At 68.0% G+C, this 12575-nt stretch overlaps 3 protein-coding genes across 3 annotated transcripts in view; all 3 read right to left on the bottom strand.

Annotated features, from left to right (window-relative positions):
• PFL1_04362 (uncharacterized protein) overlaps positions 1-2457 on the bottom strand; it is a gene marked incomplete at both ends in the record, with an annotated part of 4548 nt that extends 2091 nt beyond the window's left edge. The window contains one exon of the mRNA XM_007881888.1: positions 40-2457. Coding sequence (XP_007880079.1) covers positions 40-2457 — 2418 coding nt within the window. The remainder of the gene's footprint in view (positions 1-39) is intronic.
• Positions 2458-4493: 2036 nt separating this feature from the next.
• Positions 4494-8609, bottom strand: PFL1_04361 (uncharacterized protein; the record flags this gene model as incomplete). Its single annotated transcript, XM_007881887.1, has 3 exons — positions 4494-6639; positions 6746-8263; positions 8374-8609. The coding sequence occupies 3 exons, from the start codon at positions 8607-8609 to the stop codon at positions 4494-4496; spliced, it is 3900 nt and encodes a 1299-aa protein (XP_007880078.1).
• Positions 8610-12171: 3562 nt separating this feature from the next.
• Positions 12172-12575, bottom strand: part of PFL1_04360 (uncharacterized protein) — a gene marked incomplete at both ends in the record, with an annotated part of 1733 nt that continues 1329 nt past the window's right edge. Inside the window, one exon of the mRNA XM_007881886.1 lies at positions 12172-12552. Coding sequence (XP_007880077.1) covers positions 12172-12552 — 381 coding nt within the window. The remainder of the gene's footprint in view (positions 12553-12575) is intronic.

Below are 12575 nucleotides of genomic sequence, written 5' to 3'. Positions count from 1 at the left end.
GCCGGCGAAGGCCCCTCCCGCGCCCGCCAGCAGCCCGACACCGAGCGATGCGGCGCCCCGGCCGTCCGCGTCCTCGAAGGGAGAGGTGACGTAGTCGTCGCCGAAGTCATCACTGCCGCCGCCGCGACCAATGTCGCCCAGCGAGACATCCTGAGCGTGGCCATGGCCGATGGCGGCGTACGACTGCTCCCTGACATGGTCGCCCTGCCATGCCGCAGGGTCGTCGTCGTGCTCGTCCTCGTCATAGTCGCTGTCGTCCTCGTCGCCCTCGTCGCCGTGCGCGATGAGCGCTGCGCGGTTCCAGCGGTCGCCGCGATAGCTTTGCCCATCCTCTTCGTCGGCCAGCATGTCGAAGCGAGGTTGCTGGGCTGCGTGGTTCTGGCGCCGCCCCGTCAGGATCGCCAGCCTCTCCCTGAAGTGAGGACCCGATCCTTCCATGGCATGGCCGATGTTGCCCGCCGTCCATGGCGAGGTCTCGGCGCGCCGCTCCGTCACCCGCTTCCCGCCCGCTGCTGCTGCTGCTGCTACCGCCGTCGCGCCCGCCGCATCGCCACCACCGGCACCGAAGAAGGCCCCTCCGCTGTAGCGATCGCCGTCGTAGGGCCGCTCGTTGCTATACGGCATGCTCGTCTTCTCGAGCATGTAGAAGTCGTCGTCGTAGTCGCCACCGCCACCGCCGCCACCGCCGCCGCGTCCCAGCAGACCGGCCGCGCCGTCGCCTCGACGCCAGTTGTTGTGCGAGCCGCTGCGCTGCCGGTACAGGGCGTACCCTGCCCCGACGACGAGGCCCGCTCCGATGAGCGCACCCAGCGCAGCACCGGCTTTTGCGCCGCCGGAAGGGCTGCTGCCGCCGCCGCCCGCCTTGTCCGTCGGCTGTGGCTCGGCGGTCGGGAAGCCGTCCGACGTCGTCGATGACCCGCCCCAGTCCGAGTCCGAGGATCCCTGGTCGCCGCCGCCGCTGGTGCTGCTGCCGCCTCCGCTGCTGGTGCTGGATCCGTTGCCCCCGTGCGACGCCGAGGAACCTGTCGAAGAGGTAGACGCACTGTCAGAGCTGGCACTCGAACCGCCCCCGCCAGAACCCGATCCAGTGATCGTACCTGTGCTAGAGCCGGCGCCGGCCCCATCCGCCGCCGTCGTCGCTTGCGGATCCGGCGTGTACTTCGTCGACCATCCGCCGCCAGACCACGAGCCGCTGCCTGCCGCCGCCATCGAGGTGCCGTCAAACACGTAAACGCTGTCGTCGGCCGCGTTGCCTCCTGACCAGCCAAACGTCGTCACCACCTGCCGCCCGTAGGCCACCGCGGCGTGGCCGTACCGTGCGCCCGGCCCTCCTGTGCTGTTGAGCTCGGTCCACACGGGCGGGTTCTGGCTCCAGTCGAGGAGCCACGCGTCGCTGTAGACGGTCGAAAAGTCGGCGCTGGCCCCGCCCTGGATAAAGATGCGCTTGTTGGGCAGACTGACGGCGACGTGGTCTCGCCTGGGGAGGGGCACGGCGCCGCTCGAGCCGTCGGCCCGGGAAGAGAGGGTGCCTGACCCGGAAGAGGCGGCGGCAGCAGCCGAGGTGGGCGTCTTGGCCCACGCTCCGGTCCGCGTGGAGAACGAGTAGATCTCGTCCATGGTCTGCAGCTGTCCCGAGGCATCGAGGCCGCCGAGGAGGAGCAGCGTCCCGTCGCTCAGCAGCGTCGAGCTGGCACCGGCGAGGCTGCCCGGAGGACTCGAGTCCACCAGGGAAAAGGCCGGGTCGGGCGAGGTGGCGTTGATGGTCCATAGCTCGTCGAGCATCAGGCCGGAGCCGTCGCCCTTCTGGCCCCCGACGAGCCACACGCAGCCGTCGGCGTCGCTCTCGGCGGCGTGGTAGATGCGGCGCATCGGCTCGCTCCAGGACGGGTCGACGCGGCTGTACTGGGCCGAGTAGGTGCTGCCGGAGCCCGAGAGCTGCACCATGTAGGCCGAGTCGTTGTTGGTCTGGACAGGCACGGTAGGCGAGCCGTCGCCGCCAAAGAGGAGCAGCCTGTTGCCGGCCAGGGGCGAGAGGGTGTGGAAGCTGACGGCGGGGGCGGCGGCACCACCCGAGCCCACGGCGACGGGCCTCCACGGCGGCGACGAGACGTCAAACGAGGCGGCGAGGTCGAGGGCGAACATGTCGGCGGTGTTGGGCGCCGAGCTGTAGGTGAAGCCTCCGTCGACGCCTTGGGTCTTGCCGCCCTGGACGACGAAGAGGTTGTTGACGAGTGCCGAGGCCTGACCCCAGCGCGCGACCGCAGGGTTGGTGGCCCCGGCCACGGCTGCGCTGGTGTCGTCGGTCTGGGCGCGGGTGGCGCCAGAGGACCAGAGGAATGCCAGCAGCGTGGTGGTCAAGGCAGCCGTACGGCTGCTGCGCCTGCTCGGCCGCATCCCTGGCGAGGAACGCTGCTGGCAGCGTCCGGCGATGATGGTGGTCTTGACGTGCAGCTGCATGGTGAGCGGAGGATCGCCAGCCCGCAAGAGGGCGAGATCCGTTGTCGGGGCCCTCCGTCTGGCTGTCTGTGGTGGGTTCGAAGTAGTGGCAGAGGTTGAGATGGGCGGCTGGCAGGCCTCGCTGCGATGGGCGAGCAAGGGCGCAGTGAGGCTGTGCTGGCCAGAGGCGAGGCGAGGCGAGGCGAGGCGATGCGAGGTGCGGTCGTGGGTCGTGGCGGTGCGTGTCGTAAGGTCGTCAGAGTTCGTACAGGGTGGGGAGGAGGTCGATGGTTGCGTGGAGAGCGGGGACGGGAGGGGAGAGATAGAGGTCGCGAAGCGAAGGGGGAGGAGGAAACCGGGATGCCGCCGAAGCAGGCCAAGATGGAAAGTGGGTAGGTGGCGGCGCAGTGCAAAGGACGAGGCAGCGGTAGTGTCAGAGGGGACCGATGCAATGGCAGGTGTTGAGCGCAGGCCGGGCGGCGCCGTGTCGTTTGGCCTTTGTCCGCCGCACGCACGGCTGCTGCTACCACACACACTCACCCTGCCTGTCTTTGGCCGTGTACTGTAGTCTGGCCGCGCACGTACAGCCAGAGCGAGGCAAGCCGAGCGAAGGGATGGCCGTCTGCCTGCCTGGTGCTTCCGTAGGCCCGATGGGATAAGAGGGGAGGCGCCCCTGTTTCACTCGGAGCCGTCCAGCCTCCCGATCGTTTCGGGGTGGTTCAAGTCGCCGTCCAGCCTGGCTTCGCAGAGCGATGACGACCAAGGCGACGACGATAGATGGCTATGATGTCGTCCGAACTGGATCGACGTCAGCGAGGGAGAGAGGAAGGGCGAGAGGTGTCGAAGCCAGAGTCGGGTTGAGGGGCGGCGTTGGTGGTGGCCAGGAGGAGAGGCGAGGCTGAGGATAGGGGCCACCCGCAGCCCGCCGTACGTTGTGAACCCTGAATTGGCGCTCGGCAGCCAGCAGGCAGGTTTTGCGTAGGCCTTAGCAAACAAAGCGCGCGGGTGGGGGGCAGCGCGCGTCGAAGGTCGAAAGGGACGCGCTCGCTCCACTCTGCACCTTTTGCCACTACTGGAGCAAGCCAGGTCGGTCCGAGGAGGGGTCGAGATGAAGCGGGTGTACGAGGATGGAACGATGAGGAGCAAGCGGGACACCAAGCAGGCCAGCTTCGGGAGCGAGGCGACGGTAGATATGCTCGAGGCCACGGCGGTCCGACATCGCAAGACCAAACCAACATCTACATCGACCCTTTGGTTGGCGTGATGCCCGGCCTGGCCACGCCACGCCTGCAAGCCCGCGTCAGACGTTTCGCATGCCATCCAGCCGACCGACCCCGTTTCATCGCCCCTCGTTGCCTCGTTGCCATGCCATCTCGACGCCAGGTCAGCTCAGGCTAGGCCAGGCCAGGCCAGGCCATGCAGGTCCCGTAGACACCGATGGCACTCTGGATTATATTCTGGCAGAGTGGCTTTGAGCGCAAGCAAGGCGCGCCGCTTCCAACCTACGTGCCACGGTTGCTAGCCAACGACCGGCGTGGCCACAGAGAGAGAGACGCGGGTGTCGCCCGATCCCGTCTACCGATGGTGTGCACCCGCCTCGATGCTGTCCAGGATGACGAGGTGCCGCACGCAGCGCATCGGCGACAGGCAGGCGTTCATGTTCGTCGAACCAACCTCGTCCGTGGGCTGCCACGCCCCTTCATGCGTGCGCACCTGCTGGCTGGTCTGCTCGCTGGCCAGTCGGACGCAACGGCCTCGCCATGCCTTGCCTGCCAAGCACCGCCTCGTCTCGCCTTGGTACTCGGCCCCTCGGACCACAGCCTCGCCTCCAGCAAAGGGCAGGACGGGTGACGCTACGACTGCATCGGCACGAGAACGAGGTAGGTATATTCGTACAACAACAAGGAGACAGCAAAGGTTTACATGCGCGCATGCCCACCAAGAGGCTAGACGGAGGGTCGACTGGCGCACAGAGACATGGAACCGGGAGAGGTGGAAGCTATCGGGGTCGGTTGGGGGAGTCCAGTGGGGGAGTTCCGGTCGCGGGCCATACCTCACTACTGGTGCGGGATCTGGAGCGCCGAGGCGAGAAAGGCAAAGTTGGCCTCGTCAAAGCTCTCGCTCTGCAGCTGCAGCGGCCAGACGGACTGGTCGCTCGAAAAGAACTCGGCCACCGCCATGCCGGAAATGTCGACATTGCCCGGCAGGATGCCCACGGGCGTGGGCGCGCTGTTGTAGGGCGTCAGGCCACTTCCGCCGCCGCCGCCGCCGCCGCCGTTGACGTGGCCATTGGCCTGGCCGCCATCGACGGCGTTGAGCAGCGAAGAGATGTGGCCGTTCCGGCGCGACAGCTGCTGCGGATAGTCTGGCTGGTGCGCCGCCTGCTCGTGTGGCTGCGGGTGATGGACCTCGACCTGCTGCGCATGCGCCGGCTGCGGCTGAGCCGGATGCTGCTGCTGCTGCTGCTGCTGCTGCTGCTGCTGCTGCTGCTGCTGCTGGGGGTTCGGCGGATAGGGCGTCGCGGGAGCGGCCGTCGAGTTGAACGGCTCAAAGCCGTCGTCGACCTGCCACGCCTCCATGAGCGCGTCGATGTCAAACGTCAGGTCGGCCGAGATTCCCAGGCCGAGGCCGAACGGCGAGTCGCCGCTGTGCGTCGACGTGGGCTCGCCGTCGCTCGTCGAGCCCGGCTGCTGCCGCACCTCGCGGCCGTCGGCCATGGTCACCATCTTGAACCGCGGCGTGTTGGCCGCCGACTCGCCCATCCTGCGCTGCGAGCGCAGCTTGCTCTTGGCCCACTTGAGCACCATCTCGACGTCGCGGATCGGCGCGCTCTGCGCATCCTCGTCCGACACCTGCGGGTCCACCTCGTCGCGGTTGCCCGCCGCCTCCTGCTCGAGGGCACGCATCGGCCAGCTGGCGCCCGCCCAGTACACCTGGAGCTTGTGGAGGATGCGCTGGCAGGCGGCCAGGTTGATGTCGGCGTACGACTTGGTCGTCGAGAGCGAGCTGGTGCGGTTCGAGACCTGCGAGGCTGGGCCGCGCGACGGCGGGCGCGAACCCATGCCGAGGTTGCGCAGCGCCTCGCGGGCAGCCTCGCGCTCGGCGAGGAACGACCGGCCGGCGGGCAGGATCAGCTGGTCGAGGTAGGGCGAGGCGGTGATGCAGCGATCGTCAAAGGCGTCGCCGAGCGTGAGGATGTCCGAGATGGTGCGCGACGCCGCGGCGCTGGCGGCGGGCGCAAACGACGGCAGCAGCGGCGCCGAGTCGCCCGTGAACTTCTTCATCAGCGACGGCCGGTCCAGCAGGCCGATGGTCGACTGGAACAGGACGTGCAGGTAGACAAACCCGGGGCTCTGGTTCTGCGCCGCGGCCCGCTGGAACGTCTGGACGTTGAAGTGCAGGTCGCCGGGAAGCGACGAGTAGCTCTGGGCCAGCTCCATCCACATCTGCGCCAGCGCGCGCTTGCGGTCCTCGACGCCGTACGAGTCGTCCTGTCCGCGCCGGTTGAGCAGCTCGCCCATGCGGCCGCGCAGCAGCAGGATGCGGATATAGTGCCCGAAAATGACCGTCTCGTCGTTGGTGTCGCTCGGCTCGTTCATCCGCGGCAGCTCAGTGTCGATCTCCGACTCGCGGATGGTGACGGGCCGGCCGGTGCCAAACGTGGTGATGCGGTCGAGGCCAACGACGGCCCAGAAGAGCAGCCGCGCCTTTTCCTGGTGCCGCTCGTTGGGGATGCTGAGCACGCTCGCCTCGTGCTGCAGGCCCAGGTCCTGCGACATTCGCAGCGCCATGCCGACGTACATCCACAGGCCCGAGTCGCTGCCCGCCGCAAACTCGGCGTAGCTGAGCAGGATGAGCGCCTCGATGACCTCCATCGACGGAAACGAGAGCAGCGGCATGATGAGGATCTTGGCCATCTCGCTGAAGTGGTCGCCCGACGACTTGCGCGGCGCCCGCCGGAGCTCGCTGCGGTCCGAGAAGCGCGCCGCCACGGCGCAGATGGCGTTGGCCAGGATGGCCGGCATCGATCCGTTCTCGGCGCCGCTCCGTAGCTCGTCGGCGTCGATCCAGGGGCACCACGACGGCTTAAAGTGGCTGAGAAACAGGCCGACAAGGTGCTCGAGGATGTCGCGCCGCGGATACCGCGGACGGTTGATCTCAAAGAGCTCCCTCGTGACCGACGACGGCGCACGCTCGCCCTTGCTGCCGGGGCTCGGCGGGCGCAGCGGTTGGCGGCGAGCGGTGGATGTCGCCGCTCGAGGCGGTCAGCGGCCCTGGCGCTGCTGCCGCCGCCGCTGCCGCCGCAGACGATGACGGGGCCGCCGCCGTCGCCGCTGCCGTTGCCGTTGCCAAAGGTGCCGCGACGGTGGAAATTGGCACACTCAGCGACGCCGGGCTGCCCTGTTCTTCCGTCTGCGCAAAGCTCGCCTTGCGGACCGCCGCCTGCTCCTCGGCGATCACCGGCGCCAGGTCGTCGGTGTCGGCCACCTCCGAGTCCTGCAAGACGCCGACCTTGATCTTGCGATAGCCGGGCGTGTTGGCCGTGGTGCCAAACCACCGGAAGAAGGGCAGCAGGATCTTCGGCTTCGGCGCCGGCGCTTCTTCGACGACTTCGGCCGCCTCGTCGACGTAGGCGCGGCCGTTGACATTGCCGTTCCGCTGCCAGCGCTCGATCCCGTCGCGAAGCTCTGCCGACACCGTGGGCCGTGGCGAGCCGCGCCCATCGCTGTCGAGCGGGACGCGTGGCCCATGGCGGTCGGGACCTTCGCGCTCCCGCTCCTCGACCTTGGCCGCATCGACAGCCGAGAGGTGGCCGTAGTAGGCCAGCGACATCGGGTCGACGTCCTCCTCCTGCAGCCTCTTCCTCGCCGGGTTGCCATTGCCATGGTGCGACCGGTTCCGCTTGCTCGAGGAGCCAGCAGAGGAGCTGGCCTCCTGCCGTGGCGGCTTCTGGTCCGCGTACAGCGGCTGCGAGGACTGGGCACCGTCGACGCGAGCCGAGCGACTCCGGCCGCTGCCGTGGCTGTTCTCGCTCGGCGACTGATGCTGCAGGAAGAAACCACCTGCGGCTCCCGAAGCGCTACCGCCTCGCTCTTGTCTCGGATCGGCCGAGGTCGGGTGGCCGTAGTAGGAGGCGTCGTGAGAGAACGAGTCGGTCGAATCGTTGCGGTGCTGCGCGTACCGGACTGGCGGCTCGGCGGCATAATGGGCCTTGATGCCGGCCGAGGCGGGCGACTGGTCGCTGTAGAAGTCCTGCGGTGCCATCGACGGCGCGTAGCCAGCGCTTCCGGTGCTGGCCCGACCTCGGCTTGGCATCAGCACGGATGCCGGGGGGTCCTGCATCAAAGGAGTGCCCCCTGCCGTCGTCGTCCCAAGGCCGGCGGAGCCGACGGCTTGCATGCCGGTCGACATGACAGGGAGAGGCGCTGCAAGGTGGGTCGGGTTGGCAAACGAGCGGAAGACGGCCTTGGCCTTGACCTTGGGGCCCGGCGTGCCGCTCGTTCCGGTCGCAGACGAGGCCGTGCCCTTGTCAGCGGGCGTCCCCGCCGCCGCGCCGCCTGCCGCCTCGTCGCCGACCGTCTTGCGCCTTTGTCGCGGCCGCTTGGAGTCTGTGGCGTCGTCGGCAGACTTGCGGGCCCCGGACTTGGACTTCTTGGCCGGGATGGTCCTCGCGTTGGCGCTGGGCGGGCCAAAGTGGGCGAAGCGGGCCGCCCTCAGCGCCGGTGCGAGGTCGTCGACCCGGAAGAGGCACTCCTTGCCGGACGAAAGGCAGTTTTGGCAGACGGGGGCATCTGGCGTGAGGATGCAGCGCACCTTCTTGGCACGGCTGGCGAGGGGATAAGGGGTGGTTCGAGCGCCGAGGGGGAGGGGGAAACGAGGATCGGGATGAGAACACGAAGACGCCGTCGGAAGACGTTGCGCTGCGTCGCCACTCACCAGGCCTCGCACGCGCTGACGGGACGGGTGCGCTTCTTTGGCTCGGGCGGCATGTCGGTCTGCGTGGAAGAAGGTTTGGCGTTGCCGTTGGCGGTACGGCGGATGCCGCTTGGGCTTGGGTTGGTGTTTGTTGGGCCCTGCGTGGCAGGCAGTGTGGGTGGGCCGACGGGCTGAGGGCTGCTGGTGGCCACCGAGGCGAGGGTCTGTGCAGCGGCCATGAGCGCCGAGGTCGTCATCGTAGCGGCGAGCAACGGACGACGAAGGGTTGCCTCCGACGGCGGCGGGGACCGGCGGGGCTCGCTGGATAGAAGGTGGGTTCGGAGAACAAGGAGGCGAACCCAGCCAGGCTACTGCGGGTCGAGCGGTCCCGTTTTCGTTTTGGGACGGGAGCGAGTCGTATGCGCGTCACGCTCGGGCGAGGTACATGCTCGTCTCTTTGTCGGTGGGGTGGCGTAGCGTAGCGTGGCCTGGCGCGGCACGGAACGGCGCGGCGCGGCGCGATGGCTGTCTGTCGTCTGCTCTGCTCGCAGGGCAGGACGGGCTCGCTGGGGCGGTCTCTGCGAGAAGTGTCAAGGTGTCGGTGCGGCCGGCGATGGGCAGGGCAGGGTCTGGCTGGTGGAGTCGAGAGAGGTTGCACCTGGACGCTCGCGAATGGCGGCTGGATGGCGTGGATGCGGCGCTGCGTTGCTGGTGGTGCTGGTGGTGCTGAGCCAAGGCGTGCAGGCAGGTAGCAAAGCGATGGACCGGGGAGCGGGCCAGGCTGGTTAATGGTGCGTGCGTTGGCGTCCGAGAGCCGGCCAGGTGGGGTGGCAAGAGGTGCGCTGCGCTACATACGCTCTCGCCTCTCGGACAAGACAAAGGCTAGGAAGAGAGGCCCGCCGAGGAGAGGCTAGGCTAGGGTCAGACAGGCCAGGCCAGGCCAGGCAGGTGGTAGGCTAGGCTGGCAAGGGAGAGAGGGGCCAGGGGAGAGGGGCCAGGAGAGAGGCTGGCTAGGGCGAGCAAAAGAAGAGGGGCGGGCGGCAACGCAGAAATGCCGAGGCCGAGTACAAGGCCCAGCTAGGTGGCGAGGAGCTGACCGCCCCTGGCCTGCCTCTGTCGGCCACCTCGCCTGCTGGCCTGCTGACGGCCTGGCCTGGCCTGGCCCTGCCTTGAATGGCCTGCCAACAGCCGCCCCCGTCGTGACCTCGGTCTACCGGTAGCTGCTCGTCCCCCGCGCTCTCTTTTTTTCTTTTCTTTTCTTTTTTTCTCGCCCCTGTTCCCCTCGCCGCCTCGCCTCGCCTCTCGCCCGCCCTCCGGCTTCATTTCGTCTCCCTTGTGACCGGCTGGCAGCGTGGGTGCGTGTTGGTCGTTGGCTGAAGGGCGCTAGTTGGTGGACTGCCAAATTAAGAGGCCGCAAGACGATGGCCTCGGTCCATGCCGTTCCGGCATGACGGGCGCGCCGAGCGGGGCGAGCGGGGCGGTGGCCGGTCTGGCCTGGGCTGGCCTGGGCTGGCCTGGCCTTCTCTTGCTCGACGACAGTCGACGCAGAGGGCCTCGGCTCGACGCAAGCGGGCGACTGCACCCGCGACCCGGCTTCGAGGCGCCGAGCGAGTCTGCTGGAGTGGGGAGCGCGGGGCCAGGCACCACAGCAAGGCCTTCCTCTGGCAACGCAAAATAGAAAAAATGGGCAACGAGCGCAGGCCAGGCCCGCTGCCGCCGTTGGGCCAGGCACCAAACGCCCGCACGCCAACACGGCGCAGCAGCTGCATCGTCGTCACCCACCCCAGCCGGGCCTTTGCTGCTTGCCGTTCCCGTCCTCCGCCGTCCGACGGACAAAGGCGGCACTCGGGGCTCAGGGGCGTGCCGTACTGTACATGTTCATGCCTACAGCAGCAGCAGCAGAAGCAGCGACGACGACGACGGCGACGACCGCGACGACCGCACGTAGGGCACGGGCAGGCAAGTCTGGGCTGCTGAGCTTCGAATGCATCGAGCCGCGTTGGACTGAGCGGCGCTGAGCTGAGCTCACGTGGCGTGGCGTGGGCAGGCGACGGACCTTCGACGACGACGACGACGACGACGACGGACGCTCGGCAAGCAAGTGAGCTAAGGCGGACGGACGGGGCTGCGGAGTCGACAGGCCGACCGACGGGCGAGCGTACAGGCTAGGCGAGGCTGGTCTCTCGAGGCGTAGGCCGGCTACGTTGGGCCAGGCAGGCGAAGCAGCAGGCGTCAAGAGAGAGAAGCGGGCGAAGATGAGAGATTGCCGACGCCCGACGTGTGTCGTCGCTCGCCCGCCTGCTGGGCTGTACGGCAGCCTGCCTATCCCTGCCTCCGCCTCCTTCTTGGCCGGCGTCGTCGCAGCCGCAGGCAGGAGATGAGGCCGCTGTGCCTTCCTTCCGCCCTCGCTACCCCCCTCCCCCCCTAAGCCTCCGCTTTCCCCGCAAACACCGGCTCTCCGGCCTGCCTGCCTGCCATATGGGCCGGCGAGTTTTTTTCTCTCCTTTCTCGACGATTTCTTTCCTACGCTTCGCCGGCTCTTCCTGCGCTGTCCTGCCCTTCTCCTTTGATGCGATGCGACGTCGAAAAGCATCATGGGAGCCGGTGGACGCATACAGTGCCGGGTCGAGGTCGTGTGCGAGAGTGTCTGAGCGTGCTTGTACCGGTGGCTACGGGCAGCGAGGGCCACATGTTGTGGCGGGTCCATGCCGTTCGGCCGTCTCCTGGGGCGCTGGGTGCTGATGCAATGGTCATCGACCTTGCCCTCGGATAGGGTCGCGTGTATGGCAGCAAGCAAGCTCGTCGTGACCTCGTCGCTGTTGTAGTACCGCCGCTCCCTGCCTTCCCAGACAACCGGGACAGCGGACGTACAGGAGCAGCAGCAGAGCAGGTACAGTAGGTCTAGACCGTTCCCCTTCTCGCTCTGCCCGCGGCCTGGCATCCTTCCGCAGCGCAAGGCAAGGCAAGGCAAGGTGAGACGAAGCGTGGGACCTTCGAGACGATCTCGAGCTGCGACTGGTCCCCGCCTCCCCCACCCTCGCCACGAGCTCGTCTAAGACGTCGGTCGCTTCCGTTGCTCAACTGACTAGCATGTTCCGGCAACCCGGACTAGATTGACCCGGATACCAGGCAGGCAGGCGCAGGCATGGCGGACCGAAACCCAATCGACAGCGAGCAGGCCAGCCGCCCAGCTGGCGCCAATGCTCGAAACCATGGCCAAAGGGAGAGGGACGCCACGAGGCCCCCCCCCCCCCCCCCGCTCACCGTCGACCGGCACCTGCTCCCTCCCTCCCCGCCGTTCATTACTGTACTTATTCAGCCTCGAGTGCGGATCCCGACCGATGCCGTGTCCTCGACGTCGCAACGTCGGAATCCTGCGCCCCGCACCCCTTGCCCACGCCCAATCTATCACGCCTCACTCCGCCACACGCGCAGTACAGAACTGCATTGCACGGTCATGGACAGCACGGTAGGGACTGTCAGGCCCGTCCAGTGGTCCGCGGATCGCCGTCTGTCGCAGAGACCGCTGCACCGCACTCGTAGCGCCGCGCTAGCTGCCTCGCGTACACGGCGGTGTCCGCGGATCGTACAGTACTGTAGGGCCGCCAGTCGCAGACGATGTGGCCGCTGTGGCGGGGTGTGGGCCGCGCGAGCCGCTCGGGACCGGTTCCATGCAGCGACGGGCGATGCAGCCGTTAGACGATGAGAGTGTATGGACATGCATGTATAGGGGGTCCCGGCCTGGTCGGCCGGATAGAATATCAGGGTCGAGATACGATAGATGAGCGGAAGGAGGAAGCGGGGCCGGCGCCGCCCCGATCAGGCGCTGATGAACGTGTGCTCCTCGAAGAGCGTTCCCTTGACCTCGTGCGTGCGCTCCTCCTTGCCGCGGCCGCCGTACTGCTCCGGCAGCTGCACGCTGAGCGTCGTCGGGTTGAGCGTCTGGTAGATGTAGGGCTTGGTGCCCGCCACGACGTTGACCACCTTGCGCACGACATAGGGGATCTCGGCGAGCACGTCGACCTTGTCGACCAGGCCGTGCGTCTCGGAGCTCGGGTAGGGCTTGCCCAGGTCGACGGTGAGCTCGGCGCCCACCTTGGCCGCCACGTCGCCCTTGCCCGACGCCGCGTCGAGCAGCGGGCCGTCCCACGTGTACCGGATCGACTGCGGCGCCTGGTAGCCCGTGTCCTGGTCGAGCGTCTTGTCGAGGTGGCGGGCGCGCG

The sequence above is a fragment of the Pseudozyma flocculosa genome (assembly GCF_000417875.1).
Source record: "Pseudozyma flocculosa PF-1 unplaced genomic scaffold scaffold00014, whole genome shotgun sequence".
Taxonomy (NCBI): domain Eukaryota; kingdom Fungi; phylum Basidiomycota; class Ustilaginomycetes; order Ustilaginales; family Ustilaginaceae; genus Pseudozyma; species Pseudozyma flocculosa.
Note: the sequence above shows the minus strand (reverse complement) of the source record. Positions and strands in the feature narration are given on the sequence as shown.